The sequence below is a fragment of the Capsicum annuum genome, chromosome 8 (genome assembly GCF_002878395.1).
Source record: "Capsicum annuum cultivar UCD-10X-F1 chromosome 8, UCD10Xv1.1, whole genome shotgun sequence".
NCBI classification, from domain to species: Eukaryota; Viridiplantae; Streptophyta; class Magnoliopsida; order Solanales; family Solanaceae; genus Capsicum; species Capsicum annuum.
The window spans coordinates 168596139-168623335 of record NC_061118.1 but is presented as its reverse complement, the minus strand read 5'-3'; the positions used below and the strand labels follow the sequence as shown (position 1 = coordinate 168623335).

General features: G+C 33.7%; 5 protein-coding genes across 5 annotated transcripts; 1 reads left to right on the top strand and 4 right to left on the bottom strand.

Moving 5' to 3' along the window:
- Positions 1-1725: 1725 nt before the first annotated feature.
- On the bottom strand, positions 1726-2591 carry LOC107879531 (LOB domain-containing protein 24-like). The gene is made up of 2 exons (XM_016726557.2): positions 2318-2591; positions 1726-1929 (listed from the first exon to the last, which is right to left on the bottom strand). The coding sequence occupies exons 1-2, from the start codon at positions 2468-2470 to the stop codon at positions 1726-1728; spliced, it is 357 nt and encodes a 118-aa protein (XP_016582043.2). The 5' UTR covers positions 2471-2591.
- Positions 2592-3969: 1378 nt separating this feature from the next.
- Positions 3970-6849, bottom strand: LOC107879991. The gene is made up of 2 exons (XM_016726914.2): positions 5687-6849; positions 3970-4556 (listed from the first exon to the last, which is right to left on the bottom strand). Exons 1-2 carry the CDS (start codon positions 6065-6067, stop codon positions 4194-4196), a joined length of 744 nt encoding a protein of 247 aa, XP_016582400.1. The 5' UTR covers positions 6068-6849; the 3' UTR covers positions 3970-4193.
- A 2267-nt stretch (positions 6850-9116) lies between these two features.
- Positions 9117-11477, bottom strand: LOC107840377 (CASP-like protein 5C1). The gene is made up of 3 exons (XM_016684216.2): positions 10350-11477; positions 9600-9732; positions 9117-9518 (listed from the first exon to the last, which is right to left on the bottom strand). The coding sequence occupies exons 1-3, from the start codon at positions 10487-10489 to the stop codon at positions 9318-9320; spliced, it is 474 nt and encodes a 157-aa protein (XP_016539702.2). The 5' UTR covers positions 10490-11477; the 3' UTR covers positions 9117-9317.
- Positions 11478-11677: 200 nt separating this feature from the next.
- On the bottom strand, positions 11678-20794 carry LOC124885119 (mitochondrial import receptor subunit TOM6 homolog). Its single transcript, XM_016684219.2, has 2 exons — positions 20623-20794; positions 11678-11862 (listed from the first exon to the last, which is right to left on the bottom strand). Exon 1 carries the CDS (start codon positions 20792-20794, stop codon positions 20630-20632), a length of 165 nt encoding a protein of 54 aa, XP_016539705.1. The 3' UTR covers positions 11678-11862; positions 20623-20629.
- A 3380-nt stretch (positions 20795-24174) lies between these two features.
- On the top strand, positions 24175-26497 carry LOC107840376 (RING-H2 finger protein ATL65). The gene has a single exon (XM_016684215.2). The coding sequence runs from the start codon at positions 24992-24994 to the stop codon at positions 26222-26224; it is 1233 nt and encodes a 410-aa protein (XP_016539701.1). The 5' UTR covers positions 24175-24991; the 3' UTR covers positions 26225-26497.
- The last annotated feature ends 700 nt before the right edge of the window (positions 26498-27197 follow it).

Sequence of the window (27197 nt, the reverse complement as noted above, 5' to 3'; positions counted from 1 at the left end):
TAAAATATTTAACTAAGCACTAACAAAAACGTATAAATTCAACATCTATATATGATCAAGTTTGGTTCAACTTTGAACTGTTTTTACTTGATTGTGATCTTCCAAGGGAGAGGTAAGTCTGTCTACACACCATCCTCTTTAGATTACACTTGTGAAATTGTACACATGTTCTTGTTGTTGTACTCTCATTGTGCCATGTAACGTCCTCTACTAAAATGGTATAAGTTCATTTTCTTTACAAACAAAGAATAAACTGATGTGCATTTTCTTTAAAATTGGCAATAAGTGTGTTGTGTATGTATAGATAGATTATTTATTTATTACCAGCAACGGATGTGTTGTAGTAGATGGGGTTGCTCTTTCATTAACCAAGGTTTCGATTTTAAAATGGTTGCTTCTCCTTTTTGACTCTATTTTTTATTCTATTTTAAGGTTTTTTTTTGGGTCTTTGTTAATTTCCATTTATCATTTCTTGGTTGAGAATCTTTAATGTATCATTGGTTCTTTTTATTTAATTGAAAAAATTATGTATATTCATATAGGATGAAGTGACTGATTCTAAGAACTTTAATTGAAACATTCTTTGTTAATTTAGTGTTGGAAAGAAATTGACTTGAATAGAGCAAAATATATACTCCCTCCGTTTCATTTAATTAGTTGACCTTCTTTTTAAAAATATTTCTTTCAATTTGGTTGTTCCTTTGACGAAATCAAGTGGATTTTATTATGTTCTTCCAATGCTATCCTTAACATTAAATGATTAAACAACGTATATTTACTCAAATTTATATTTTCAAAGCATAATTAATAAGGCTAATTTAGTAAAATAAAACCCTAATTATTATTTTTTTAATAGGTGTGACAAGTCAATAGGGACCAACTATTATGAAACGGAGGGAGTATAACTAATAACTAATGAATTCAACTAATTTAAGATTTAGACTTAGTTAATGATTGATTGGTTTACTACCTAATACTTAAGAATATTGACATGCGTATTCAAACTAATTCGAATTCACATCGCAAATGACTATATATGTTGATGTACCCCTCATGTTAAGGCCGGAACCTTTTTTTCTCGTTAATTGTCCATTTTTCATTGGCTTAGGTTAATCTTGTGAATTTTAATTGATTTATTTATTGTATCATAAAACAGGAAAATTTTCATGTACAAGGAAAGAAAGAGAGAAAATAAACCTAAATAAGAAGGAAAAACAAAAAAAAGGTAAAGCAGTTTGGAGATTCATTCATCTTGGATGTCACACTAACTTCTTGACTTCTTGACTGATAAAGCTTTTTTTTGTACTTCCTTTCCCTTTTCCTTTTACCTTCTGACTATAAATCTGCTTTCTATTTGTCTACTAGTATGACGTTTCCATGATAGAGCTAATTTGTTCATTTTAATTGTCCTCATCAAAGGGGTTGTTGTTGCAATTACGATCTATTGAAATTCAAGACTCTAATATTTGACTCGTCATCAAAGAACCTTCTTTATATATTGAGAAAAAATGATAAAAATATTCGATTATCTGGAATTATTTTCAAAATACAGTCATTCAAATTAGATGTTTGTACGCAGAGAGAATACAGATTAGTCAGGATTCAAAGTGAATTTCAAACACAAGATGAGAAAGAATTCATTAAATGCTCGAAAATGTTTCCATAAACACAATGCTACAAGAAAGAACTTCTACATAACAAGTTCTAGCTAGTAAAACCAATTAATTAAGAATCAAAAGTATAAACTCCATTTTGATAGAGTAGGTCAATTTGAGCTTGTACTTTAGCCAATTGGAATTGTACATGATAAATTTCTTCATGTAAAGCAGTAATGATTCCAACACAGCCATAAACTGGATCCTTTATCCTCCAATATGCTTCATAATACAATGAGTCGGCTACATCTCCTCGTTGATGCTCTTCAACTTGCTACAATTTAATACACAAAAAAAAAAATTAAATTAATAAAGGAACTTAGTAATTTTTATGACTTCTTTGACATATGGGCTCATTTATCATAGGTTATAAGTCAAGCTAGTAAGTAGGAGACATAGGATAAATAAGTTAAACATTACTTCTTTCTATAGTTCTTGTTTCTTTATTACTTGTCATTGAAACAGCTAGAATTATAAAATAACCTAAATAAAATGATTGTTGGAATATATAATTTACTCAGAGAGATCCTGAAAATTGAATGTGATACAAATATTCAAAATAATACTTTTGTTTTTGTGTGCGAATTTAGTTAAAATATTTGGAGCAAGACATAAGTTAGATTCTTCTAGGAGTAACAGAATATACTACTTAATATATGTACCTGGAGCATCTTTCCAACACTGCTAGCACCATAGATTCTATGAACATAAGAAAATCTTTGAGGATTATTTGGAGGAAAATATGGTAAAAATATGCAATCCGAATGACATTTTCTTCTTAATTGTTTGCAAGCTGCAAAACGTTTGGAAGTCATTTATTTTCTTACAAAGATATAATTTCTCTTGTATTGAAAAGAGAGAAAAATCTACAAATATTTTGTGAATCTTTTGCTTGTGAAGAAGAAAATCTACGCAAAGATTATAGTTGTATTATTAAGATTGAAGAGAATCTATTTAAACAAAAAAAATACAAGCTATTAACGGCTATTATTTTCGAAAATTTGGTTTTGTAAGGAAAGTTACCAGTACTACAAATCAGCCATTTAGTGATTGAGCTAAACTTGGTAGGAATGAAATTTACAATTTTTTAAATTATGTTTCTATTTTTTCTTTTTCCTCTCCTTGTAAAGAGTTAGTTCAAAGGAATATAAAACATCTCCATTCGATAAATCTAATACATGAATCTGAGTCATGCGTCCTAGGTAGTAGTATATGAGATGAAAAGCTTTAGTTTTTACTTTTACAATATTTTGCAATAATATTAATGACAATTATCTTTTTCTTATACTCCCTCCTCGATTGGTTTCACTTTTATTCGTCACATTTAACTTATTGAAAGTCAAACTTTATGAACTTTAACTAACATTTTAAAATGTACATGCAATTTCTAGCATCTTTTGTATAGGTTTTCAACATCTCGATTTAATTCTATTTAACTTTAAATATTAGTTAAATCTCGTGAAGTGAAACATAACAAGTAAAAGTGAATCGAGAGAGTAATATTTTTAGGATAGAACAATAGCAAAAACAACTACATACCTAGTATATTTCTACAAAGTGAGATCTAGGGAGGAAATGTATATGCAGTCGATACCACTACATTAGAGGTGAGATAGAGAGACTAATTTTTTTTTTTCAAAAATAAATTAATCTTGTCTCATCGAAGAAGTTTTTCTACTACTTTTTTTACTCGTCAATAAACATTCTTTAGATATTCGGAGAAAAGGGAAAAATAAGAAATTTCTTCAGCTATGTTGGGTCATTTTCAATCATTCAAATTGGATCAAACACCCACAGACACAAAGAGTAATGGGCTGCAATTTCGAGAAGACTTGGGCCATGTTTCTTGTTTATTGATGCTTCTTTGAGGTCAAGTTTCCATTGTAATATTGGTTTTAAATTCAATTAAGTGGTTTAATTTAGTGAATACATGTATTAATTAAGCATAATTAAGTGATAAAAGTGTGTGTACAAAAATATATTATGTATCCATTTGTGTGGTATAAATATTCGCTGATAGAAAGCGTTAACGATCATATATATCCATATAAAGTTATTTTTTATATAACTTGTTGAAACTTATATAAGAAACTTTTTCATATAGTGACAACGAGGATTCAAAAACTACTTGAAATCATAAGTTTGATTCATAATAATAATAATAATAATAATAATAATAATAATAATAATAATATTTTGGCATTTTCTGAATTCGCTTCTGAAATCGTACCTCTGGCTCTATTTATTTCCATTGAAAAGGAATTGAATTAGGTATATGCGTAGAAAACTAACATGCATTTTTTAGAAATAGAAATAACGTTAGAACATATGCAAGTTTCATAAATAAATACATAAATTTCTACATTAGTGGTTGAATATCACACCCCCATCCCCATCCTACCATCCACCATTTGTTTCCCCCCATATCATAACAATTATTACTCCAACTTCCTTAATTATGTCCTTAGTCAAGTCTCCCTCTGAATATGTCTCCAAACTTGACCAGAAACTAAAATCTCAATTTGATTTAATTTTGAATTATTTTGACATTAGTGAACCAACCACTCCAGCAATAAGAGTTGTAGGGTCGCCAAGAACAGCAGATATAATAAACTGTAGAGCTAAACCAGCCACCTCACAACATTTTTGAGCTTTGCCTTTACTTTTTTTATGATGAGTTTGAAGTGTACCTTTCAGACTTGGGATCCTGTTTTCCAATTTTCTATAATTAGTATTACTATTATTATAATTATTGTCATGACCAAAGTAGATTTCATGCCAACTATCAACAAGCATCTCTTTGACACATGCCACGTGCAAATTGTACTTCTTGCATGTTGATCTGTAACTCCAGCTTTTGTTTCTTCCTTTCCTTCCGCACCTGTGGCATGATGCACTTACCTGTCGTTACGGATTCAAGATTTAAAGTTAGCAAATTCAGAATAAATAATACTCCAATGAATTTAATTGAACTTGCAGAACTCATCTTAGATTTTACATTCTTGAATGTTGAAGTTAATTTACTGAACTGAAAAATAAAATGGAACTATTAGATTGAGACGTCGATGTTAAACTACATCTCTATTACACTTTTAGTGTGACCAATTGAGAAACAACACTTAGTGGCCATAAGAGTTGTGGATAAAAAGATGTTAGACCAAGTTGATTCTATTTAAAATTAAACTAAACTCAGATACTTTGATAAGTTGAATTAGAAGTCTTAAGTTCGAGTTTTGAAAATAAAATCACCTTAAACTAAAAGAACGTTACCTAAATTAAGACTTTTTATACGAATTCGAACTAGTTAAACCTAGAGGGAGCCAATTACTGGATGAAAAACGAAAAACTATAGACCCGCAAAAGTTAATTGGTCCAACTTCTACATGATGAAACCTCACAGTAGTCTTCCTTAACATCTAACAAACTGCCCCACTGAGGGGATAGAGTATACTGTAGGAAGGGTGAGAGCACATATGTGAAGTTGATTTCCCCAGTTGTCCTTTAGTTTATGAGGTTTTTATTATTATAGAAGTAATTAAATTAGGTTTTATCACTGTAAAGTTACAAAATTTATGACTGATTACTTAGAAAATAAATCTGACCAGAAAATTTATCAACTCTCAATTAAAAGCCAAGAAGCTAAAATGCCAAACGGACTTCCCATCAGGAGACAGAGACAAATTTTTTTACAATTAAAATATTTACCTAAACACTAACAAAAAAGTATCAAATTCAACATCTATATATGAGTAAGTTTGATTCAACTTTAAATTTTAATTACATTGATCCAGGATAGTCAACTAAATTGGGCCGTTATTGGCCAAACTAATCTAAGGAAATAGTGTCAATTGACCACCTTTTGGTCATGTTTTTGAGAAAATAGTCATTATCCGAAGTGTTAGTTTTTACAAGTGAAATTTCATATATAGTTGTATCCTGAAACTTTGCTTGTATATATTGAAACTCTAGGATAGTATCATTTGTAAAACTTGAAATTCCATAACCATAGCTATTTTTCAAATATTGCATACCTTTCTATACAAGTAAAGCTTGACATCCCCATCATCAAGCACCATAGGAAGCTTAGCACAACATGGATGAAGATCAAATCCACAAGACCTACAATGGTACAAAAATCCAGTAATATCCTTCTCACAAGCATTGCAGTATCGCGGCACGTTCCCCGGGGGACGAGAGAGGAATTGGAAAGAACACTTTGTGTAAAATGGATGTGTAATTGAAGGTGAAGGAATTGCACAATGCATATGTAAATCATAGTCACAATTTGTGCATTTGTAACGTGACCCTATGCCTACTTCCTTGCAACCATCACATTTGAATGGAAATTCTGAGTATTCATAGCTTAGCTTGTGTTGAGGGTGGCTAAAATGAGATATCTCATTGCACTTCATGGTTCTAATTTTATTTTATATTTTTTAAGAGAGTTTTTGGGTGGCTAGCTAGCAAAAGAAAAGAATTCTAAGAGGTCACTATATAAAGATGATTCTTGGACTCTACTATTAAAGTTGAGTTTAAGTTTAAGTTATATACACCGTCAGGAATTTTTACATTATTAGGTCATCTCTACTTCTTGCAGCAGATAACAATCAACTGTCTTATTTTCAAGATTACAAATTTCACGTTTTAGTAAGAATTATCTGTAGATATCCGTTGAATGACCTGATAGTTTTACACGGGGGATATATATTACTTTTAACTCTTTTAACTTTAGGTAATGAATCTAAGAGTGGCTTGTACTTGAAGCAAATAGGAAGAGGGAATTATGCTTATGGGTGGATAGTGATAGTTGCAAAATTATGAGTCTAGTAGAAGAATCCTTTAAACATCATCAAGAAGTGAAGAAGAGAGACATAAGGCATACATCAATTCCATACCCAACCAAAAGAAAAAAAAAAGGAATTTTTACTTTAAATAAATGATTAATCAGCTAAAAGTCTGATATTGCTAAAAATCAATACATGTATGTGCTTGCTTGTGCATAGTGTAATCAAATTATCCCTTAACCCCCAATAAATGGGAAAATAAATTTAAAAACCTTAGTTGCAAGCAAGGTTTTCCATATTGGGGACACTGGAAAGTTCAAAAATCGTACAAATGTCAATTTATTATTATCAAGAGAATGTGAGTAACGTGTCTTGGATCCTTTAAGAGAAATAAAGGATACAAACAACTCTCTATATCAACCGCTACGTAAAATTTTAAATCTGTCACCAACTTAATTCCATAAAATATTTATTTATTTTCGAGACAATATACGTAATATATATTATTGTAAATTTGTAAGATATTGATAATTTTAATATCTTCTATCTTATAAGATTAAAGAACCTTTATAATTGAATCAAAAATTGGAAGACAAAATATACTTCCAAACATATCTTATGGGGCATTATAGATTACTCAATCAATTAACACACAAATTCTTAGGAAAATCATGAGATGTAGTGAAAATTTAAGGAATATCTAAAAGAACAAGAATTTAGCACCTTGAAAGTGGATATATATTGTGTATATGGGTAAGAAATCTTATTAGAATAATAGAATCCCAATCAAATTCTTGAATGCAGGAACATTGGGAAGAAATTCATATAGTTGGAACAATATAACCGTTGCTCAAAAAAATCATTACTATAAGTCCAATGTTTAGTAGTAAATACTAATAAAGTCTGTCGCGACCGTACAAAGATATACATTTAATCCACAATATAAATATAAATTCTGAATCCGCCACTAATAACACAAAGAGTTTATCTTCCAATTATTTCACCTCATGTTGATTTTTTCTTCAACTAGAAAAGGATACAACAGATGAGGAATAACATCTAATTCTATTTAATTGATGACATGAAGGAACAAATTCCTAGCTCGTTATTATTCTTCGTAATCCGATTAATATTATTTTTTATAACTAATGTTTCTTTTTCCAATTGACTAAGTTAAAATATATATATATATATATATATATATATATATATATAGAGAGAGAGAGAGAGAGAGAATTAGAACAGTAAAAAGGAAGTGATTCTTGGTTATGGGATTTGGTATTGCTTACCTTTGAAAATGATTTGAAAGTTGATTAAGCTTACAAGGAATATTAACTTGAACCTTTTGTTTTTCTTGTTCAAGATGCTAAATTACAGTACCATAAAGCATCACCATTTCTTTAAGCAACTTTAATTTTTTGCCAAGTCCCAACTCAACTGTGATGAGTCATCTTTTTGTATTCCCTTTGAAAAGAAAAAAAAAAATTCAAAAAAAAAAAAAGCAAACAAAAATATGGTGGGATGGATCATGGATGTATTCCTCCGTTTCGTTTTTAATCAAAGATTTCGCGTTTGAGTTTTAGAAACGACAAAACTCATGGTATGGATTGTTGTCTCTTTAAGTAACCTTACGTGGTGTTAAAGGCAAAATCAGGATTTTAAATTTATGAATTCTAGATTTTAGAAAAATAGCTTGATCTTGTAGCACCGCCGTACGTGGCGTCAAATCTGAATCAGAGGAAAATTACGAATATTGAATGGTTATACCATAGAACCAAAAAAAAAAAGATGATATACGGAATCATGCCATTATGGTCAAGACTACTAGATGTTGGAAAATTTAAGGCATTGATTTAATTTTGTGTCTCTCATAATGTCAAGATGGTTATTTCCCTTTGTTCTATTTTGTTTTGCTTTTGTTCCTCTTTTTCCGCTTTGTTTCTCTTTGCTCTACTAAGAGACATAAGGAACATTTGAGTGTTTTAAGTCATATTGAGTATTGTACTTGCAAGAATAAAAGCCAAATTGCATCTAATTCCATTCTTCTTTGTTCTTGATGATGCACATGAAAATGCTTTTCTTTTTTCCTTTTGGATCTTTGCACAAATAATTGATCTGATTCATAATTTATTATACATGTTAATATATATTATATTACGACCTATTTGTAGTTTAAGCGGTTGGATGAGCAACTATTTAGGTTATTTCTTTTTAGCTTTTCTGCAGCCTAATTATCTTTGTTCATCTAGTTGGATTCATGAGCATGTTATCTGCCAAACAATTTAATGAACCAACTTTTTGGAACTACAGATTCTCATAGTTTTTTGTACTTGAGTTTCCATGGATTTCATAAGGTTGGAAAGTTATCCAATATATATTGGGCCTAGGAAACCTTTCTAATAGCCCAAATTTTGATATCTTTAAAAGAGACCGGAAGCCCAATTGCCTAATTCAGCCCCTATTAAGTTTCCCATTTATAATCAATCTTTTTCATTTTTTCTTTTTGGAAATTTGGATGTTGGCTCGTATAACACGAATCAGCTAGTAACATTTCCAATAGTCTATTGAAAAAAAATATATTCTAGGTAACGACTACACATAAAATAGATGTATTTCGCTATCTGACTCTTTTCTTCTGCGTTACTATGTGTTTAAGTATAGTTTGAGCCAATCAAGATTTGCCACAAAAATAAATAGAGTTCCTTCAATATTTAGATCCTATATACATCGAACTATTTATGTTGCTCGGACTCTTCAATAGGTCAAAATTATTGCAATTTTGAAGAGTCTGAGCAACATAGACAAAACCGTATAAGAAGATGACTGGTTGAAAAATGTTGTTTGTTGAATAGTGATGATGTATGTATGTATGTATGTATCATCTAGTGAGAGAAGGAAGCAACCAAAGATTGGAAAGAGAAGAAGCCATGGAGAGGAACCATGACAAGAAGGATAATCCAGCAGATATCTGATATCTAGAGCATAATTCAGCAGGACAGAATGTTTCATCTGCTCTGTGCAAAACATCAACTATTCCAGCAATTGAGCTAGCTGCTGCTAGTGTCAAGAATGATAATGCCTGTAAGAACATGTTTATGTGTTTATAGTTTAAAAAAAATACATATTCAAATGTGGAATCTTCAAGAAGAGCAAGACATACCCAATCTCCTAAAACAATGAAGAAGAAGATTCCTGGCTGACGAATGGGGCAATGGATCAAAAGAGAGTATATGTCGATCAATGCCAATGTGATGCTCCAGGGGATGACCAAACCCATGATTGTTACTAAGAAGCTGCGCAAGAAAATTTTGGCAGACAGGTAGAGGATTAGAATATTGTGCAAAGCCAAATTGAGATTAGTTATGATACGCTCCCCTGTTTCAATTTGTTTGTTTTACTTTTCCTTAAGTCGGTCTCAAAAGAATGTCATGTTTCAATTTGTTTCTTTTACTTTTCCTTAAGTCGGTCTCAAAAGAATGTCATCTTCCCTTTTTGGCAACTCGTTAGTTCAACTCTCCAGGTAACACATTTAAGACCTTGAAATTAAAGAGCATTTTATTACTGTTTACATGTCTGAGCCATGAATTTAGTGTAGGTATGTAATTTTCTTCTCAATTGTGTTAAGAGCCTGCATAATATAACTTTCCACCGAAAGGCGTACAACAGACCACCGCCCATGAAAGGCGTACAACAGACCACCGCCCATGACCGCAAGAGTCGAAAGTCTCACACGTCAAAATCAACCAAACATATTGAATGGGAGGGACAATGTTTTTCGCAGTTCTAAGTTAAAAGCAAGTAGTTCAATGGAACATGGAGAACCAGCCTTAAATCCGCCTCTGCACACGGGAATATTATTCTGTGTGATTAAAAACAAAATGAAGTTGTATTGGGGATAGGAAGAAATTACCAGAAGGCGGTATAATTGTGGAACTCAACTCCTAAGGACATGAACAAAAGAGAAGCAGCAGAGAAGATTGATTGCCCCAGTCTCAAAGCAAAACTAGCACTTGTCCCCACAGCTCCTGGTACTTCATCATCCATGGCCATTTACTGTTTGAACTTGTACAAGGATGACAATTACTAATTGCTCTCTTGTCCAAATTCATCATCATCTTTAGGTATAATTCCAAATCTTTGCTTCCCCAATCTACTCATCAGACAGGCAGAAGACACAACTTGAAGCTATTTGATTGATTATCACTACGAAATTTCAAGAATCTTTGAAGCTACTTTCTTTCTTTTGGTCTTCCTCTTCAAGTTGTACATATAATTTTATGGGGGACAAACAAACTGGTTAAGTCTGCAAATTTTCAAAAGGAGTTTGAACTTTCAAGTAGGGAATTCGTGCATGCTATGTGAAATGCTTTTCAAAGTAGGATATTAAGAAAGCTTTGAAAACTTTACAAAGGATTTGACAAGTGGAATTGCATACTGCCGCTCCTTTTTTTATTCTTTCTTCTTTTTTAACTTTGAGATGATGGCTATAAATTATTTGAAGTTGTTTAAGTTTGCATCTGTGCAGTGTATCAACATGAACCGGACACAAATTGAGTGGACAAACACAAGTGCGAATCAAAATTAGCGTAAACCAATAGCAGTCCCATTCACAAAGTAGGTGCAAATTATTCCGAGCAAATGTACGAACACCAACTAAAAATACACACGGCTTTACTGAAAATAGTGTAATAAAGATAAAGGATAATATCTGCATATATAGTACCCCCACCCCAACTCCAATTGTAGAGAGTCTCCAATGTTGCAAAAAAAGAAAAAAATCATTTCAGGATGAAATCATGTATTTTAAAAGAACCCACCCAACTTTTGACATGACTGCTCAAAATTCTACAATACACTTGCATGTGCTGCAATTTCCGGTGCTATCACCTTCTGAGTAGATAGTGCAACACAATTCTATACAATATATCACCCGCTATTAAATACCTTTGATGAAGATTTCTGGATGAGATACAAGAGATCTCTGCACCATGCACTTATTCGTATTTCACAAATCCAAGAAACATGTCCGCATTAAGAGACAGAATGATGATGAAATAGGATAATATACTTATCTTATTTCATACTTTCATAACAGTATAAAAGTTTTGCACCTCTCTACCATGAAAGAGAGTACAGCAAATTCAAGCATTTTTGCGAGGTTGCATTTGAACATTCAAAGCAACACTAGCTTAGATAAACAAACCACCAAAATAAAAAGAAAAAACACGGCACTAATACTTGCCGAGGGCAAAACGGTTCCCAACAAGGTTTCATTTCAAACAACTAGTTTATAATTTCCCAATTACATGTCAACAAATTTCAGAATAGGGATGTATGTAATGAAAGGACAAGAAATAAATAGGCTAACTATGGAAGGAGATGTTGACCGGCGCATAGTTCTGAACATTTATTCCTCGAGAGAACTGCAGGAGAAGGAAAAAGTAAAAGCATTAATCAATGAGTTTATATAATTACAACACTATATCAATGCAGAGTGAGAGCTTGGTAGTACAGTACGGAGTTTTCGATAATTCAAATAGGAAGCAACAGAACGTCGAGGGCTCCAAAAGAATGTTGCACAACTAACTGCATCAATAGAAAACTGTGCTAAAAAGCAAGGTTACTCCCGATAATGCCCACTTGCAATCACCTTAACATGAACCTTTAGCTGGTGGTACTTACCATCCTATAGCTGCTGGAATTAATTCTAAATTACAGTCCACCATAACATGAACCTTTCGCTTGTATTTTATTAAACGGACGAACCATTAGCTTGTATTTGTAATCCTACAATACTACATAGTAAACAGGGATAAAATTCCCAAGTGTTGATTTCTGCATAGATTTCAACAAAAAAAGTAAACTATTCAAAATAGCAATTCTACTTGAACACATAAGTTCATCATTTCTAACCCGATAAAATCATCTTTGATGATAGGTGGCAGCAAGACTACAACTCAAAAGTCAACCTTGGCTCAAATACCATATTGAATGGTGTAAACCTCACTAACAGTTTACTGATAGAGGGGAAAATTTTATCTACATTGACTTTCTAGAACGAACATAGGCATTGGCTCTCTAGCAATATCATATTCCACCAATTATATTTCCAGCAGAACACCAAAATAAATTTTTTATTGAAGTTCAAAAGTCTTAAGAATCGGTCCTGCTAAGTAAGACAAATTACACTTCATTCTCACCGTAACATCGATTAAGCAAAATTGACCTTAAAACAAACCCCAATGTGACAAAAGCACTCTCAGATTAGTAGTCATTTCATTCATCACTAGTTAGAAAGGGGCCTCAAGGCACTCGAACAATCTCAAACTCCAGTGCCAACCTCATATTCCTCTCTTTTTATCAGGTCTACCTCACATTCTTCTCCAACGGATAGGTGTCCATGGTCATGTTGCTCTAGGTTTTAGTTTCTAAGCATTCTTTAATCTTCTCTTACAATCTTCTAATGTTCTTTTTATGGTATTTTGCTGAATTAACGGTTCTAACAAGAGACATCTGGAGGTGGATTCTTTTTCTTTGGTTATTCTGTTTGGGTAAGTTACCAAGTCAAAGTAATTGATTTTTTTCTTTTATCTTTTTTTAATCTTCAAGTTAATTTTTTGAAGCTTTCCCTGATGTTTTTTTTTTTATGATACTCGTGGTGTCCAAGCCAGCTTGCACGCACCTCGACTAATTCCACGAGATACCTATCACCTCCCACCAGCATCAGGTACTGGGTAATTTTGTCCACCAAGGCTAGAGCAGATGGGAAGAAACCACCTAGTGTTTGTCTTTGTTGGGAATTGAACCTAAGACCTCAAGGTGCTCAACCCACTTCACTGAACCACTACTCCACACCCTTGGGTGCTAGCTTTCCTGATGTTCTCTGCGTAGGATTCTGAGTTTAATTGTTTCTTTGATCTTTTCTCATTCTCTTTTTTTTTCAATCATTATTAATCTGCATTGTAGGAATATCTTTTGCTAGATTGGTCGATAACAAAATTTCCAAACATCAAGCACCAACAAAGCACTGTTTAATTTAAATCAACTTGACTTTAATTCGGATGGCCACTGAAATTCACTGTTTCCAAACTGGAATGCTGAGAGCCCAATTTACCAGACAAACAACTCTACTAAACGCACAGCAGCAGTTGTAAGTATGTTTATAATCATTATTGTATAATAATCAAACTTAGCCTCCAAAGTCAAAAAGACACCTCACTTTCTGACAAGGAGGACCCACCCACAACTTCATGATTTTCCCTCCCAACCCAATGACAAACTACAGAACTTCTTCAGAGGGACAAAACAAGCAGTAGCTCATTATTGCTCAACTTAGACCCATACATCAATAACCACTTATGAAAATGATCTGGGGCAAAGTACCTATGCTGACGGTATCCATCGATTAATCAACTACAACTCTATTCCAAATAAGTGGGGCAATTTATATCAATACTCTGTACCCATTCAGTATTCAAGAATTCATCATCACACTAATGCATCTCATCTTTGATACTAGCTATGCTTTGCCAAGCTCACACTAATGCAGATATATACACGATCACTTGTATAGTAATAATCAGCAACAACATATCATTGTAACACCACTGGAGGGGTATGGGCAGGGTAGAGCATATGCAGACCTTATCCCTACCTCATGGAGAAAAAGAGGTTATTTCTGAAGGATCCCCGCGGCTTGGCTCTTTTGAAAAAAGAAGAAAACAGAAAACTTTGAGGTGTGACTAAATTTTGTGTCGTTAAAGAAATATTGTCCTTCAGAGTTCCTCGATGTTACTGGAGAATGAATAACCACTTAGGGCTCGTTTGGTACAAGGAATAACTAATCTCGGGATTAATATGAGGATGAGCTTATCCCATGTTTGGTTGGGATAAAATGCATGAGATAACACATCCTGGGATTATAGTGTTATGTTTTTCCCACCCTCTAATCCAAGGACTACTTGTTTCCCAACCAAACGACCCTTAGAGGGTAACACATTTTGTAGTAGAGCATTCCGAAAAGGTATCTATTATCAGAAGAGATGTTTTGGTTAAACGTAACTTTAAAATAAACAATAACTGAAAATAAGTGTCTTATATTGAATATCCGACCCGTACCGCGCCCAAGTCCCAAGTTATTTATGTCGTAAAATTTAAATATAACAACATCAAGAACTTACCAAGCATAACCCCATAAGTGGGCCTGGTAGGGTAGCAGGTAGAGGCATGGCTGCATACATACTACCCCTTCCCAAACCCAACATGTGGGATTACACTGGGTATGTTGTTGTTGTTTCTATATTTAAATTTTACAACAATTGGTGGGCCCAATTGTTCAAATACACAAAGGGCCACCGCCTATAAACCTCCAACATTCGTGTTATCCCATCGATGTGGGAAAGTTTCCTAAAGTGCAAACTATTCAACAATTCCCCACGTGTTTGTACTATTTCACATAAGATCATACATAGTAGAAAGGATCTTAAATAGATTTGGACTTTCTATTAGTGCAAATACTTTAATGTTCAATGAAGTGAATGGTATCTAAAGATTTGAACTTTCTATTAGTGTAAATACTTTAATGTTCGACGAAGGTGATGGTATCTGTAGATTTGAACCATAATTCATTATATCAAACCTGGAGTATCAGACACATGACAGTAATAAAGCAGCAAAACAAACCATAACTTGCTTTCGCACTTTGACAACCATGTGGCATGTGCTACTAATCTTGTTTTCCTGAATATTTACAAGACCAACCCTCTAGATCTTGTTTGAAGTGGCACAACTTTAATATTCATATAAGTGAAACTATACCCTGTGTCCTAGTTACTTCAGACACTTTTTAATTTCATCAAGAATTAGATCAACTACATAGTAGAATACCATTGTTATGAAACATATTTAACAACTCTTCAAATCCTCAAATAACAATATTCAATACACTAGAATCAAGCTTTCTGAAGGAGATCAGTGCTTTAACAACACAAAGTACCTTGTTATTACCCGTTGAACTTGTACTGCTAGAGTCTGTACTAACTCAAAAGTTGGGTTCCCATATACTTGTGTTTAGTGTAAGAATACAGTCCCATTCCTTCACGATATATTTGTACTACAGATCTATTTAAAACTTTTGTTAACGGATCTCCCATACTCTTCCATTTATTACAAATTCTCTTAAACATAAGAGAACGTCTTAAGCTTATATATCTTAATTTGCTATTGTAAATCTTATTGTGAGATACACACATCATAGCCTCACTATCAAAAAAATAAGGATACACACATTGTCGTCCCACTATCAAAAAATATGGAAATAGTTGGCATATGTTGTGGTCACAACTTTATGTCTAAACATGATCCTCAGCCATTCCGCTTTTTTTTGCAACAGTTGCTTACACACCCCCACACCATAAAACAACTTGAGTTTGGCTTTCTGTTGTTTCAAAATTCATAGGGAGAAAAAGTCATACTTTTAGAAGGCACTCAATTTAATCTGCATGATGTTAAAAATGTTTCACCCCCTTCAATTATGTGGTAAATGTGAATCATAAACATACCATTCACCATGTCTACTAGAGTCCTATTGTTCTTTCCAGCCAAAATGTTATGCCGTAGCGCATAAGGAACACTTTTTTGATGTATTATACCATGCTCTTCACAAAAAGTATTAAATTGAGTAGGAAATTTGGTCTCTATTATCACTATGAAGTATCTTAGTTTTCCTAACTATTTTATTTTCCAAAAAAAATTAGACTCTTAAATTTCTAAAAAGCATCACCTTTTGTACTAAGAAAATAAACAAAACTGAATCTAGAAAAATTCATCAATAAAGTGTACTAAAATATCCTTTACCACCTCGAGTTAATTCTCCATATAATTCACATGTATCAAAATGCACTAAATCTAGTAATTCGGTAACACGTTCAAACTTTTTGAAAAGCATGCTTGGTCATTTTTGCTTGTATGAATATTTCACAATTTTCTACGTGTCTACTATTGCAAGCAATTAACCGTTTTTGGACAAATAATTTAATGAATCAAAATTTAAATGCCCTAATCTAGGATGATGTAAAAGAGAATCAAACTCAATAATATAAATAGAAGCATTCTTTATTCATCAACATTTAAGCATCGCCAACTCTTACAAAGACTAAGCCATAAAAAGGCTATATACAAGTCCAAACATACTCAGAAACTAATTCTCCATCAGTTTGTCATTACCCAATCCATGACCTTAGTTAGAGGGCTCTGATACAGTTCCTCTTATGACTTTGTAAGTGTGAAGCCTCTGCAAATGTATAACATTTAATAATGGTCAACGACAACCCTTTCCAAAATCTACTTATTGAAAAGAGTGGAACAATCCATGTGGAGCGTGACATAATTTGAAATTTCACACAATTTATTTCACAAGGCTTGAATAGCAAGATCCTTCTCCACTAAACGTTGTCCTCTACGATAGGCTAAATCTACAGCGTCACTTGACACATCACAACCTTTTCAAGCTATTGACGGAACTTAACTTACTGGCATACTCTCGCTCAATGCAGCAGTAGCACTTTCACATAAAACAATTGTTCATAGTAGAGCAATAGTCAACCTCGACTTCATCACAATGCTTTAACTCCTCATTCATCATTCATTTCGCTCTGTTGAGTTAATCAATGATGAAGCCATAGCATATACAAAACCACATAAATTACTATTTTAAACACGCCATTGAAGCCTTCAAATCAACATTTGTTTAAAGGATGATAGCAGCAAAATCGGAGAGGATAGAAATCAACTACGTTAAACATGTCGTGATATCATTAACCCAGTGGTTGTTTAACGTATGATACCAAACAAAATCTAAACATCTACCCCACCCCTCACCCCCAAATTTCTCGACCAGGAAAGACTTGTCCAAAGCATCTTTTGGATCAACATGATATATTTCTTTCAAAAGCAAATTCAAGTCAAACTTTTTTATAACCGTAGTGTCCGGGCTAGCTTGCCCGCACCTCAACTAAATTCACGAGATACTTGCCACCTCCCACCAGCAATAGGTACCACAAAACTCTATTCACCAGGCTAGAACAGATGGAAAGAAATCACTTAGTGTTTGTTTCTATCGGAAATTGGACCTAAGATCTCATGGTGCTCATCCTAGCTTCATTGAACCGCTAGACCACACCTTTGAGTGCAATTTCAAATCTAACTTACGGCTTTTAACTTATTTTTTATTACTTTCACTCAAAATCAAGTGTGTATGTGTGCGTGAATATATCCATATATATATACACACATACATACACCAAAGCATATAAACCTCCAATCTTCATGTTATATAAGTTATATATAGATGCTAACAATAAAAGTTCACTAATACATGTAATACTTGCTCCTAAACATAAGTATCAAAATAATCAATGCCTCCTTTTGAGTGAAACCTTTAGCAACTAAGCTTTCTATGAAGGTTTGAGCCAAACCATCTGTATTGTACTTTCATTTTAAAATCCATTTACAACCTATAGATTTTGATCAAGAGGAAAATCAACTAAAATATGTGTTATTCGATATATTCGAGTCCTTTTCGTCATTAATGGCCTCCTTCCAAAAGGAGCATCTCTAGAAGACATAGCCTCTTGGCAAGTCTTTGGGTCATCTTCCATATTAAATAAGATAAGTGTGTTATTTAAAATAATATAGCTTGTGAAGAAATAAAATCAAAACCAAGGTACATTTCTTTTCTAATACTTTTGCCCTTCCAAGGTTCTAATTGTTTATCATCACTTTTCTTTTTGTTTGTAACAATTTCATAATGTGATATCTCATGTGCATCAACTCTATTTTGAATAGGTTCAATCAATGGCTTATTTAAAAAATCTTTTATGAACTTATTTTCAATAAACTCAACATGAATACATTCTACGATTAGATCCAATAGCTTATAAACTTTGGAATTTTGTGCACATCCCACAAAAACACTTGATTTCTCTAGTCCCCAACTTAGACCTTTGATGATCCTGAATATAACCATTTTTGGACATAACTACATAAACCAAAATCTAAACGTCCTAATGTAGCATGCCGTAAAAGAGAGTCAAACTCAACAATATAAACAGAAGCATTTTTTACTGCATCAATACTTTATTCAAACAAGCCAACACAATGATATCCCTTTCCTACGAATAAACCACTCGTAGACGCTATGATCAGATTCTATTACAATTTGGAAACCTTTCTTCAATAGCAAACTAGCAGGCACTAAATTCTCTCTTCCCATAAAAATGGTACCATTCAACAATGTCAGCTTCTGTCCCGAGGTGAAATTTAATTCAGGGGTCACCTTTCCTGAATCATCTGCAATGACATGGTTGCCCATCAAAAATCTCCTCAATCTCCTTCGCTTTTGCATAGGTCTTGAACTAATTCTTGTCATAACAAATATGAATGTTTGCACTATAATCCAAATACCAATCTTGATTGTTAGTAGATGTGGCGGCCATGATCAACTCTAAGACTATTCCCCTTTACAATGCAGAAATCATAACAACACTTCCTTGGATAGTATTCTCAACCATATTTGTTTTTTCAAAATATCCATTTTGTAATTTATTCTTGCTTTTGTATACCTACAATCTCGAAATTTGTGGCCTTTCTTCCAACAATGATGACAATTGAAACTCTCTCGTTTTATTCAATTTCTTGGAAACTTCAATTTCTATTTCCATTACGAGAAGTATACTGGCCATAAAAGCATATGTTGTACTTGATGCTAAAATAGATGCATCCTGGTCACAAGTCTCACTTTCAATTTGAAAGTGTTCCATAGTTAATTTGTTAACAGAATGCAACACTTCCTTTCTAGAATCAATACATGAAGAGGGAAACTTTGAAGAATTGCACCAATATGAAGTGCATCATGATAGGCTTGGCATCAATTGGTTTAAATTGGAAATATTGTAAAGTTATATATTTATTAGCACCTCACTTTTCATTCTTGTACGTGTTCTGCAACACAACCCATTAATCCGTTGGAGACTTCATACAATGAAACAAGTCATAGAGACAATCTGTCAGAGTATTTAGGATATGTCCAAAGCATTGCAATTCGCCTTCTTCGCATTTCTTCCTTTCTACCTTGACATCATTTGAATCTTGTGTAGTGTATTCGGAGTCAATTCAAGATTAAGAAAGTAGAAGATTTTAAAAGTAGTGAACACGGAAATCATCTTGTCGTTCTAGCTAGTAAAAATTTATCCATCAAAACATCAAGTTTGATGTACTTCTTCAAGTGCTCCATGACAGACACGAGTATCCATTACGAATATTTCTTTATGATTGTTAGAAAAAGAAGAAGAAAGGAGAAAACTTAGAGGTGTAAATAAATTCACTTTCCTTATAGAAATAATGTCATATATTCTTTTGGGGATAACAAGTTTATTCAGGATTCCACAAAGCCAAAAATGTTACCGCAGAATGAATAACCAATTATAGGGTAACACATTCAATAGAAGAAGAAAGCCATTGTGAATAGGTAGCTCTTATCTGAACAGGTGTTTGAACAGGTGTTTTGGTTAAACTCACATTTAAAATAGACTTTCATTTGAAGGTTTGATCCAAACTGCGCCCAAATCCAAGTCCAGGTCATATAGATTTAAATATATAATATCGAAATTTCACAAACAAGGACACTTGATGGGATCACTTATTCAAGTACACATAACGGGCCAAAGCATATAAACCTCCACCGTTCTTCTCATCCCATGGATGTGGGAAAGTTCCCTTAGTTACAAACTATTCGATAGGCTCATGTAAGACATATCAAAGCTATTAGGAAAAAAAAATACAAAAGCAAAGAAGCCATAACAAATAAGAGTGTGGCTTAGTGGTCAATCAAGCTGTTGAAACAAAAACACTAGGTGATTTCTCCCATCTTTCTTATCTTTGGTGGACAGAGCTACGTAGAACTTGTTGCTGGTGGGAGATGGCAGGTATCACGAGGTGGCAAAAGCTGGCCCAAATACCACGGTCATCACAAAAAAGGACATAGCAAATAATAATAACAATATTTGAGGACAGATGCTTAGGCAGTAATCGTAACAATAATAATTCAATGCACTTGATTCAAGTAAAATTGGAGAAAATACACAAGCATGCACTCAATTTAAGTTGAAAATCGGGAAAGAAATTACCAGGTAATTAGAAATCTAGCTTGAGTTCCTCGTTGTGGTCGGAAAAATAGTGGAGGATGTATGGGGTGACCCGAATAGCGACGACCCAAGCACCGAACAAGGCGACGTGGGTCTTCAACTGCTTCAAAGCAGCAGCCTTGTCAGGTTTACGCATGAACATTCCTGGAAACATTTTTGCTTCTGAGAGTTAAAATTGAACAATTCTAAAACCCTAGTTTTCAACTGAGGAGTGGTGAGAGTAGCGGTGCCGGTGAGGGTTTTAGACTTTTTATGCCCAATAGGAGATTTGGGTCTTGTTTTGTGGTAGGGAATAATCTCTATGGGCCTCAGGCCCGCTTCTTATAATATCACTATATCAGTCATTAGGAGAATATTGGGCCGGGTCTAATATGACTATGGTCGACCCATTAATTTAGAAAAAGCATAATACATAAACATGCCCCGTAACTTGGTCTTAAATTATATCTATGACCTTTAGGGTGCATTTGTTTTTTTTAAAGATTAAGACGTCTGAATCTTAATGAATATCTAAATGATTAAGATGTTATTTCTAGATCTGAATACTGAATGATTAAGACTATTTGTTTTTTAACATCCGAATGTAAGTAATATATTTATTCGTAATAAATATGTAATTCAAATTTTAAAAGTAATAAAATATTATATTATATGAAAAAATATTAGATAAAACTTAAACATCAAAATTATTATTTGAGTGATAGTTAAAATGTTTAAAGATAATTAAAATATTTAAAGAGAGTTTTGAGCGAATAAATTACGTTTTAAAAAGAGTCTGAATATTATTTGAGTGATAATTAAAATATTTAAAGATAATTAAAATATTTAAAGAGAGTTTTGAGGAAATAAATTATGTTCATATCTTGAGTGATTCAAAAGCTTTCAGATACATTAAGAAGCAGTTTATAAAAAAAATAAATGCACTTAATGGACTGAAGTTTGAACCATTCAAATTCAGATCTCCATTAAGTGCAAACAAATGAGGCCTTAGCTTTGAGTGTGCATAAGCAGACACTTAAACTCATATAAAGTTGAACAAGTAGACACACACGTCCTATGTGGCATAATATACGTAGGATGCCTTGTCGGACAAGAATTGACCATATAGGACATATATGTTACTTGTTCAACTCTATACGAGTTTAAATGTCTACTTATGTATACCCAAACTTAGAGGTCATACATGTGATCTTAGTCCAAGTATTATGCTATGCATAATTAATACATGTAAAATCATGATATTAGCAATGCAATGGACTTTAATGAACGTGCAAAGACACAGTTGTCCCTGAAAATACTTTCACAAATAATGTATTTCCTTTAGGGTGTGTTTGGTATAAAGGATAATGTTTTCCATGGAAAATAAGTTGGTTTCTTATGTTTGGTTGGTGGATGAAAAATGTTTATTAGTGTTTGGTTGGTGAATGAAAAACATTTTTCAGAAAATACATTTTAGTGTTTAGCTAAAGAGTCAAAATACATTTTAGAAAAATAATTTTTGACCCTAATTTTTTTTTTTTTTAGGATGTGTTCGATATGAAGGAGGAAAAACATTTTCTAGAAAAATAAGTTGTTTCTTACGTGTATTCTTGTGTTCGTTATACAAATTGGGTAAGTACATATTTTCTAAAAGTATTTGTATATATTTAACAAAAACAATGAGAATGAATAGGATAAGAAGGGTGAGATAAGAAAAAAATTTAATTTTTTTTTTAAAAAATAATTTTTTGGGGAGGAGGTTAATAGGTGTGGGTTGAAGTTGTTAAAATGGATAGTAAGGGTGGGGTAAGATTTTTTTCTTTTAGAAATTGGGTGGTTGGTAGGGCTGGGGTTGGGTAGCGGAGGGAAAAAAAAGTTTGAATTTTTTTAAAAAATTAAATATATATTTTTTTGAAGTGAATAGGATTTTGAGTTTTGGGTAAGAGATGAGGTAAGAAAAAAAATTTAAATAATTTTTTTTGAATGGGGGTTATAGGAGGTGGGGGTCGGGGTACGGGAGTGAGAGTGGGGTAAGGAAAAATTTAAAATTTAAAAAAATATTTTTTAAAAATTTAATTTTTTTTTAGGGGGAGGGGCTTGGTAGGGGTGGGGGGTCGGGTAGTGGGTAAGAAAAAATTTGATTTTTTTTAATAAAATTAAATATTTTTTTTAGGAAGAGTTAGGGGGAGGTAGGGGTATGGGTTTTGGGTAGGGGATGAGGTAAGAAAAAAATAATTGAAATAGGGGGTGGTAGGGGATTGGGGGACCGAGTAGGGGTGAGTGATTTTGAGAGTTATAAGAATATTTCAACTTAAAAGTGAGGTTGAAAGAAAGTTTTGAAAAATGTTTTCCTTACTTTTTTTAAGAGAAGTCATTTTCCTTAGATTTGAGGAAAATAAGTTGATTTAAAAAATATTTTTTAAAACATTTAAGCCAATCGAACATGAGAAAATTGGAATGTTTTCCTTCATACCAAACACACCCTTAGAAATGTGCATTGCAAGTTATTTTTGACACAACACAATAAGCATTGTATAATGAATAATCTCAACATAACTAATGTAAGAATTGTCAATACATTATACATTGCACTTTCTTAGACACACTAACAAACGACTCCTAAGGTTTCTTTAAAATTCTTTTTTGACGTTAAGTGAAGTTGATGTTAAAATTATTTTAAAAAATAGAAATGTTGGAAATGATTTGTTGTCCCCTAGCTAGTACTAATTACATTATTTTACTTGTCAAATATGTACGGTCAAAAAAGTTCAATTATATCTATACTTCAGGATAAAATTAGTGGTGCAGAAAGAATAGTAGTATTGAAGAATAAGATAATTTGAATAAGTTAATAACTAATGGTGGTAAAATCAACATAAATGTACAATTCGTTCAAGTTTAGACTGGTTAAAAATCTCATATTAATAATTCATTTTTTTTATTTGTTCAAATTTAGTCAATTTGAGATAATATGTGGTATAAACTGATCTATGCAAAATATAGTCAATATTTATTTTATTTGACAAGTAATATTTAATTATAATAAAAAAAACTATTAGTTTTGGTTGCTGCTAAATAAGTTGCAAGAAAATGAGAATGCAAACCTAAAACTTGGTCAAAGTTGGATTGATCGGGTTATAGTCTATCATTTAGCCATCTTAATAAAGATAATCTCAACCCAAGTGATCTTTAACTGAATCAGTCACCCATTCATTTATTAACTTGGTGTATTGTACTGCAGAGTAAATTAAGTTTAACTCATGCCCGATGATTGGGCATTTACATTATCTGATTAAATCAAAATGTTACATTGCACACTTGAATTGGTTAGTGATATTAGCCAGCGTTATTTTGCACTTTTCCAGTCTCAAAGAACCACATGTGCCTGTCGATTGTAGGTATGGATCTCATTCTTGTCACTTCTTCTTTTTCTAAAAGTAAAAACAAAATAGAATACAGAATCCATAACATATCAACTGCTGACCCCAGTATCCACGAGTCAAATGTTAGTCCAATGGACTGTGTTTTACATGCTATAAAGTTTCTAGTGTTGGGGGAGAAATTTATTAAATTAAAATCCTAACTCATGACTTCGGACTCATAACTGATGCTTATAATAGGTTCATAGTTTCATTTTTCTTGGTGCCACGTCACAACTTAAATTACACGTCGCCACGTTTATATTATTTGATCTCAATATATGACTTATCAACTACACCACAACACTTTCATAATTTCTTCAAAATTTAATTTGCTAGTCAAATCTGAATTGGCGTTTTCATCACCAAAATATATGCAACTAAAACCTGAATTTGATTAAATTCTTGGGTTCTTTATCGTGTCATCGTATCCTATACGACCCCCTCTAAATTCGACGAGAAAGATCATCATTTCTTTCTCATACCCGATACCATAAACTATAAATAAACAGCTAAGCATACTTGAGTCTTCAGTGTGTGAAGTCGTCACTTCAAAAAGAAAAATACGAGTACTTTCTTGTGAATGAATCCCAAATCCCTTTGACTGACAATACATCCAATTACATGCCACCACATCAGCAACATCAACAAGAAAGTCAAGCACAATACAGTAGGACCACCCTGCGCATTAAATTCAGTAATGGTGATTTGTCTTTCCTCCACAAACTGGTAAGTTTGTAGTAACAGTGACCCAGCGCACCACAAAAAAGAAATCACCCTTTCTCTTTCGCCAGTCAAAACTAAACCCACAAACACAGAAAAACGCACTACTAACAATTACACCCAAACACATTCCCCCCCATTAACCAAAGTCCCCCTCATAAAGGAAGCAGGCAAATAAAAGCACCAATTCCACCTTCGTTTAATTGCCCTGCACCTCAATCCTCATCATCATGATCCTCCACCATATATCTCCTGCTCCTTCACCGGCGCCGGCACCTTCACCTTCGTTGCCTCATCCGTTTCATCATTCGTCAACATTGCCAACAACTTCATCGACGTCCACGTCAGCATCAAATTTATCAGCTACTCCACCTCCGTCTAAGTTACCCGTTGATTTTAGCCCTCCTTTGATTGCGATGGTCGTTATTATCGCTACTGCTTTCGTCATCATTACGTACTCCCGGCTACTCTCACGTCATCTTCTCCGTCTACACGGCCGTTATAGACTGTGGCGCCGCCGTCGTCGACGTTACGTACCGTCTTCGTCTGCCGGAGATATCGAGTCGCCTCCTTATCCGTTTGATCCTACTGATGCTTTCCATGTGCTTTCTCCTTATGGATTGGACGATTCAGTGATCAAAACGATACCTCTTTCGGTCTACACTCGAAAAAGCGGCGTTTATGATTGTGCGGTTTGCTTACTGGAGTTCGAAGAGGACGACTATGTGCGTACGCTTCCAGTTTGTTCACACGCCTTTCACGTTGACTGTATTGATATATGGCTCAAATCACACGCGAATTGCCCGTTGTGTCGTGCCGGAATATATCGTCCAGAGTCACCGTTCACTCCTTTGATGGCAGCAAGGATTCGCCCGAGCTTCGATGATATGATGTTGGAGAGCACAATTCTAGAGCCTTTAGCTGAAATTCAACCAGAATCCGAGACAACAACAGTCTCGGAGATCACACAAGAAGCATCTCCAACGAGAAACGTTAACATCCAATCAGAGGAGAGATTTAACGGACGTGATATTTTGCTAAAACGATCTTACTCGTTCGGATTCGAGAGGAATTTGGGATCAGAGAGACTAGTACTTGAGCCAGCAACAGCTTCACCATGGCGGTACCGCAGAGCAATAGGATCAGGTTCCTTCTGGAGCAAAAGACCTTCACCTTTCAGCTCGTTAACAAAGCCAAGAGTATTCTCCTTCCGATACTACAGAGGAATGAAATCACCGTTCTTCCGTCGGACTAGAGGTGGATTCTTTCCGTTATCGGAATCCAGCGCGAGATACAGTAGCGGCGGCGGTGGAGGATCGTCAAGAAGAAGCAAATCATTCGCAAGTCCAATGTTCACGAGAACATCGGGGCCGGCAGGTGGTGGTAGTGTATTCTCATCTAGCCGGTTAAGGAGTGGTGATCCAGAAGCATTGCTGTCACCGGACAGATATCACAGACGGTGAATATTAATGAACAGGATCATTAATGAGCTTTTTGGGGGAAACGCACAACCGTCCGATCGAGGAGGGGCGCGGGTGATGGGGTCAGGTAACATTAATGGTGGGAAGTGAGAGTTACATTGGGAAGAAGAAGAGGAAATTAATGCGATGCCTGCTGGCCCTGTTGCGGTCATTTAATACAAGAGAGAGGGGGGCTGTAAGTGTTGGAAATACTGAAAAGCAGAAAAAAGCTATGTATGCATTTATTGGAAAAATTATTTTTGAAGTTCCGAACCATCTTTTTTTTTTTTTGTTTGGTTTTCCAAACCCCACAGCCGACAATCGTGAAATTAATCTTTCATAGTCATAAATTTTTTTTTATTCACGAGAGATGGGGATCAAATCCAATCTCTTGCTTAAGGGATGGGTTGCTGAACCACCACATCAATTGAAGTCCCGAACCATCCGCAACCCGTTAAAATTGGTATCAGTTTTCATTTAAACTATTTTATTCATTTTCGGCACGTTAATGGCTTCGCTGTCATATTGAAAGAGCAAGAGCTTATCCCCCCCCCCCCGCCCCCGCCCAAAAAAACAAAGGTTTAATGATGATTAACATTTTGGATTGAATGATAGTGTAAGAGCTCCCAACAATCTCTTTAATTTCATGCATGATCATCAATTTAGTTCAAGATTAAAGTTGGTACTTGGTTAGTACAAATAATTAAAATTTCGGTGTATTCATTGTTTTCTTCCTAACCCGTTTTCTCATCCGTGAGTGAAGTACTAGTGTCAACCAAATTTTGATTAATAAATTTATCTCTGGAGGTGTAGAGCTAAGTTTAAAAAATATAATGAACTATTTTGTCAGTAGATGGATAAGATCGCTTCTTTAATAAGATGTCTTGTTCAGTTTAAAACTCTGAAAATTAAAAAAAATAATGGTAGAAACATTTTCTCCTTTCTTGAATTTCACGGATGACGCGAATTCTACTAA

Coding starts and splice junctions, on each gene's coding strand:
- LOC107879531 (XM_016726557.2), bottom strand. CDS start 2,470: ATGACTTCCAAACGTTTTGCAGCTTGCAAACAATTAAGAAGAAAATGT. Junction 1,930..2,317: donor GTGTTGGAAAGATGCTCCAG/GTACATATATTA, acceptor ATTAAATTGTAG/CAAGTTGAAGAGCATCAACG.
- LOC107879991 (XM_016726914.2), bottom strand. CDS start 6,067: ATGAAGTGCAATGAGATATCTCATTTTAGCCACCCTCAACACAAGCTA. Junction 4,557..5,686: donor AGCTTTACTTGTATAGAAAG/GTATGCAATATT, acceptor CCGTAACGACAG/GTAAGTGCATCATGCCACAG.
- LOC107840377 (XM_016684216.2), bottom strand. CDS start 10,489: ATGGCCATGGATGATGAAGTACCAGGAGCTGTGGGGACAAGTGCTAGT. Junction 9,733..10,349: donor CACAATTATACCGCCTTCTG/GTAATTTCTTCC, acceptor TTTCTTGCGCAG/CTTCTTAGTAACAATCATGG. Junction 9,519..9,599: donor TCATTGTTTTAGGAGATTGG/GTATGTCTTGCT, acceptor ATGTTCTTACAG/GCATTATCATTCTTGACACT.
- LOC124885119 (XM_016684219.2), bottom strand. CDS start 20,794: ATGTTTCCAGGAATGTTCATGCGTAAACCTGACAAGGCTGCTGCTTTG.
- LOC107840376 (XM_016684215.2), top strand. CDS start 24,992: ATGATCCTCCACCATATATCTCCTGCTCCTTCACCGGCGCCGGCACCT.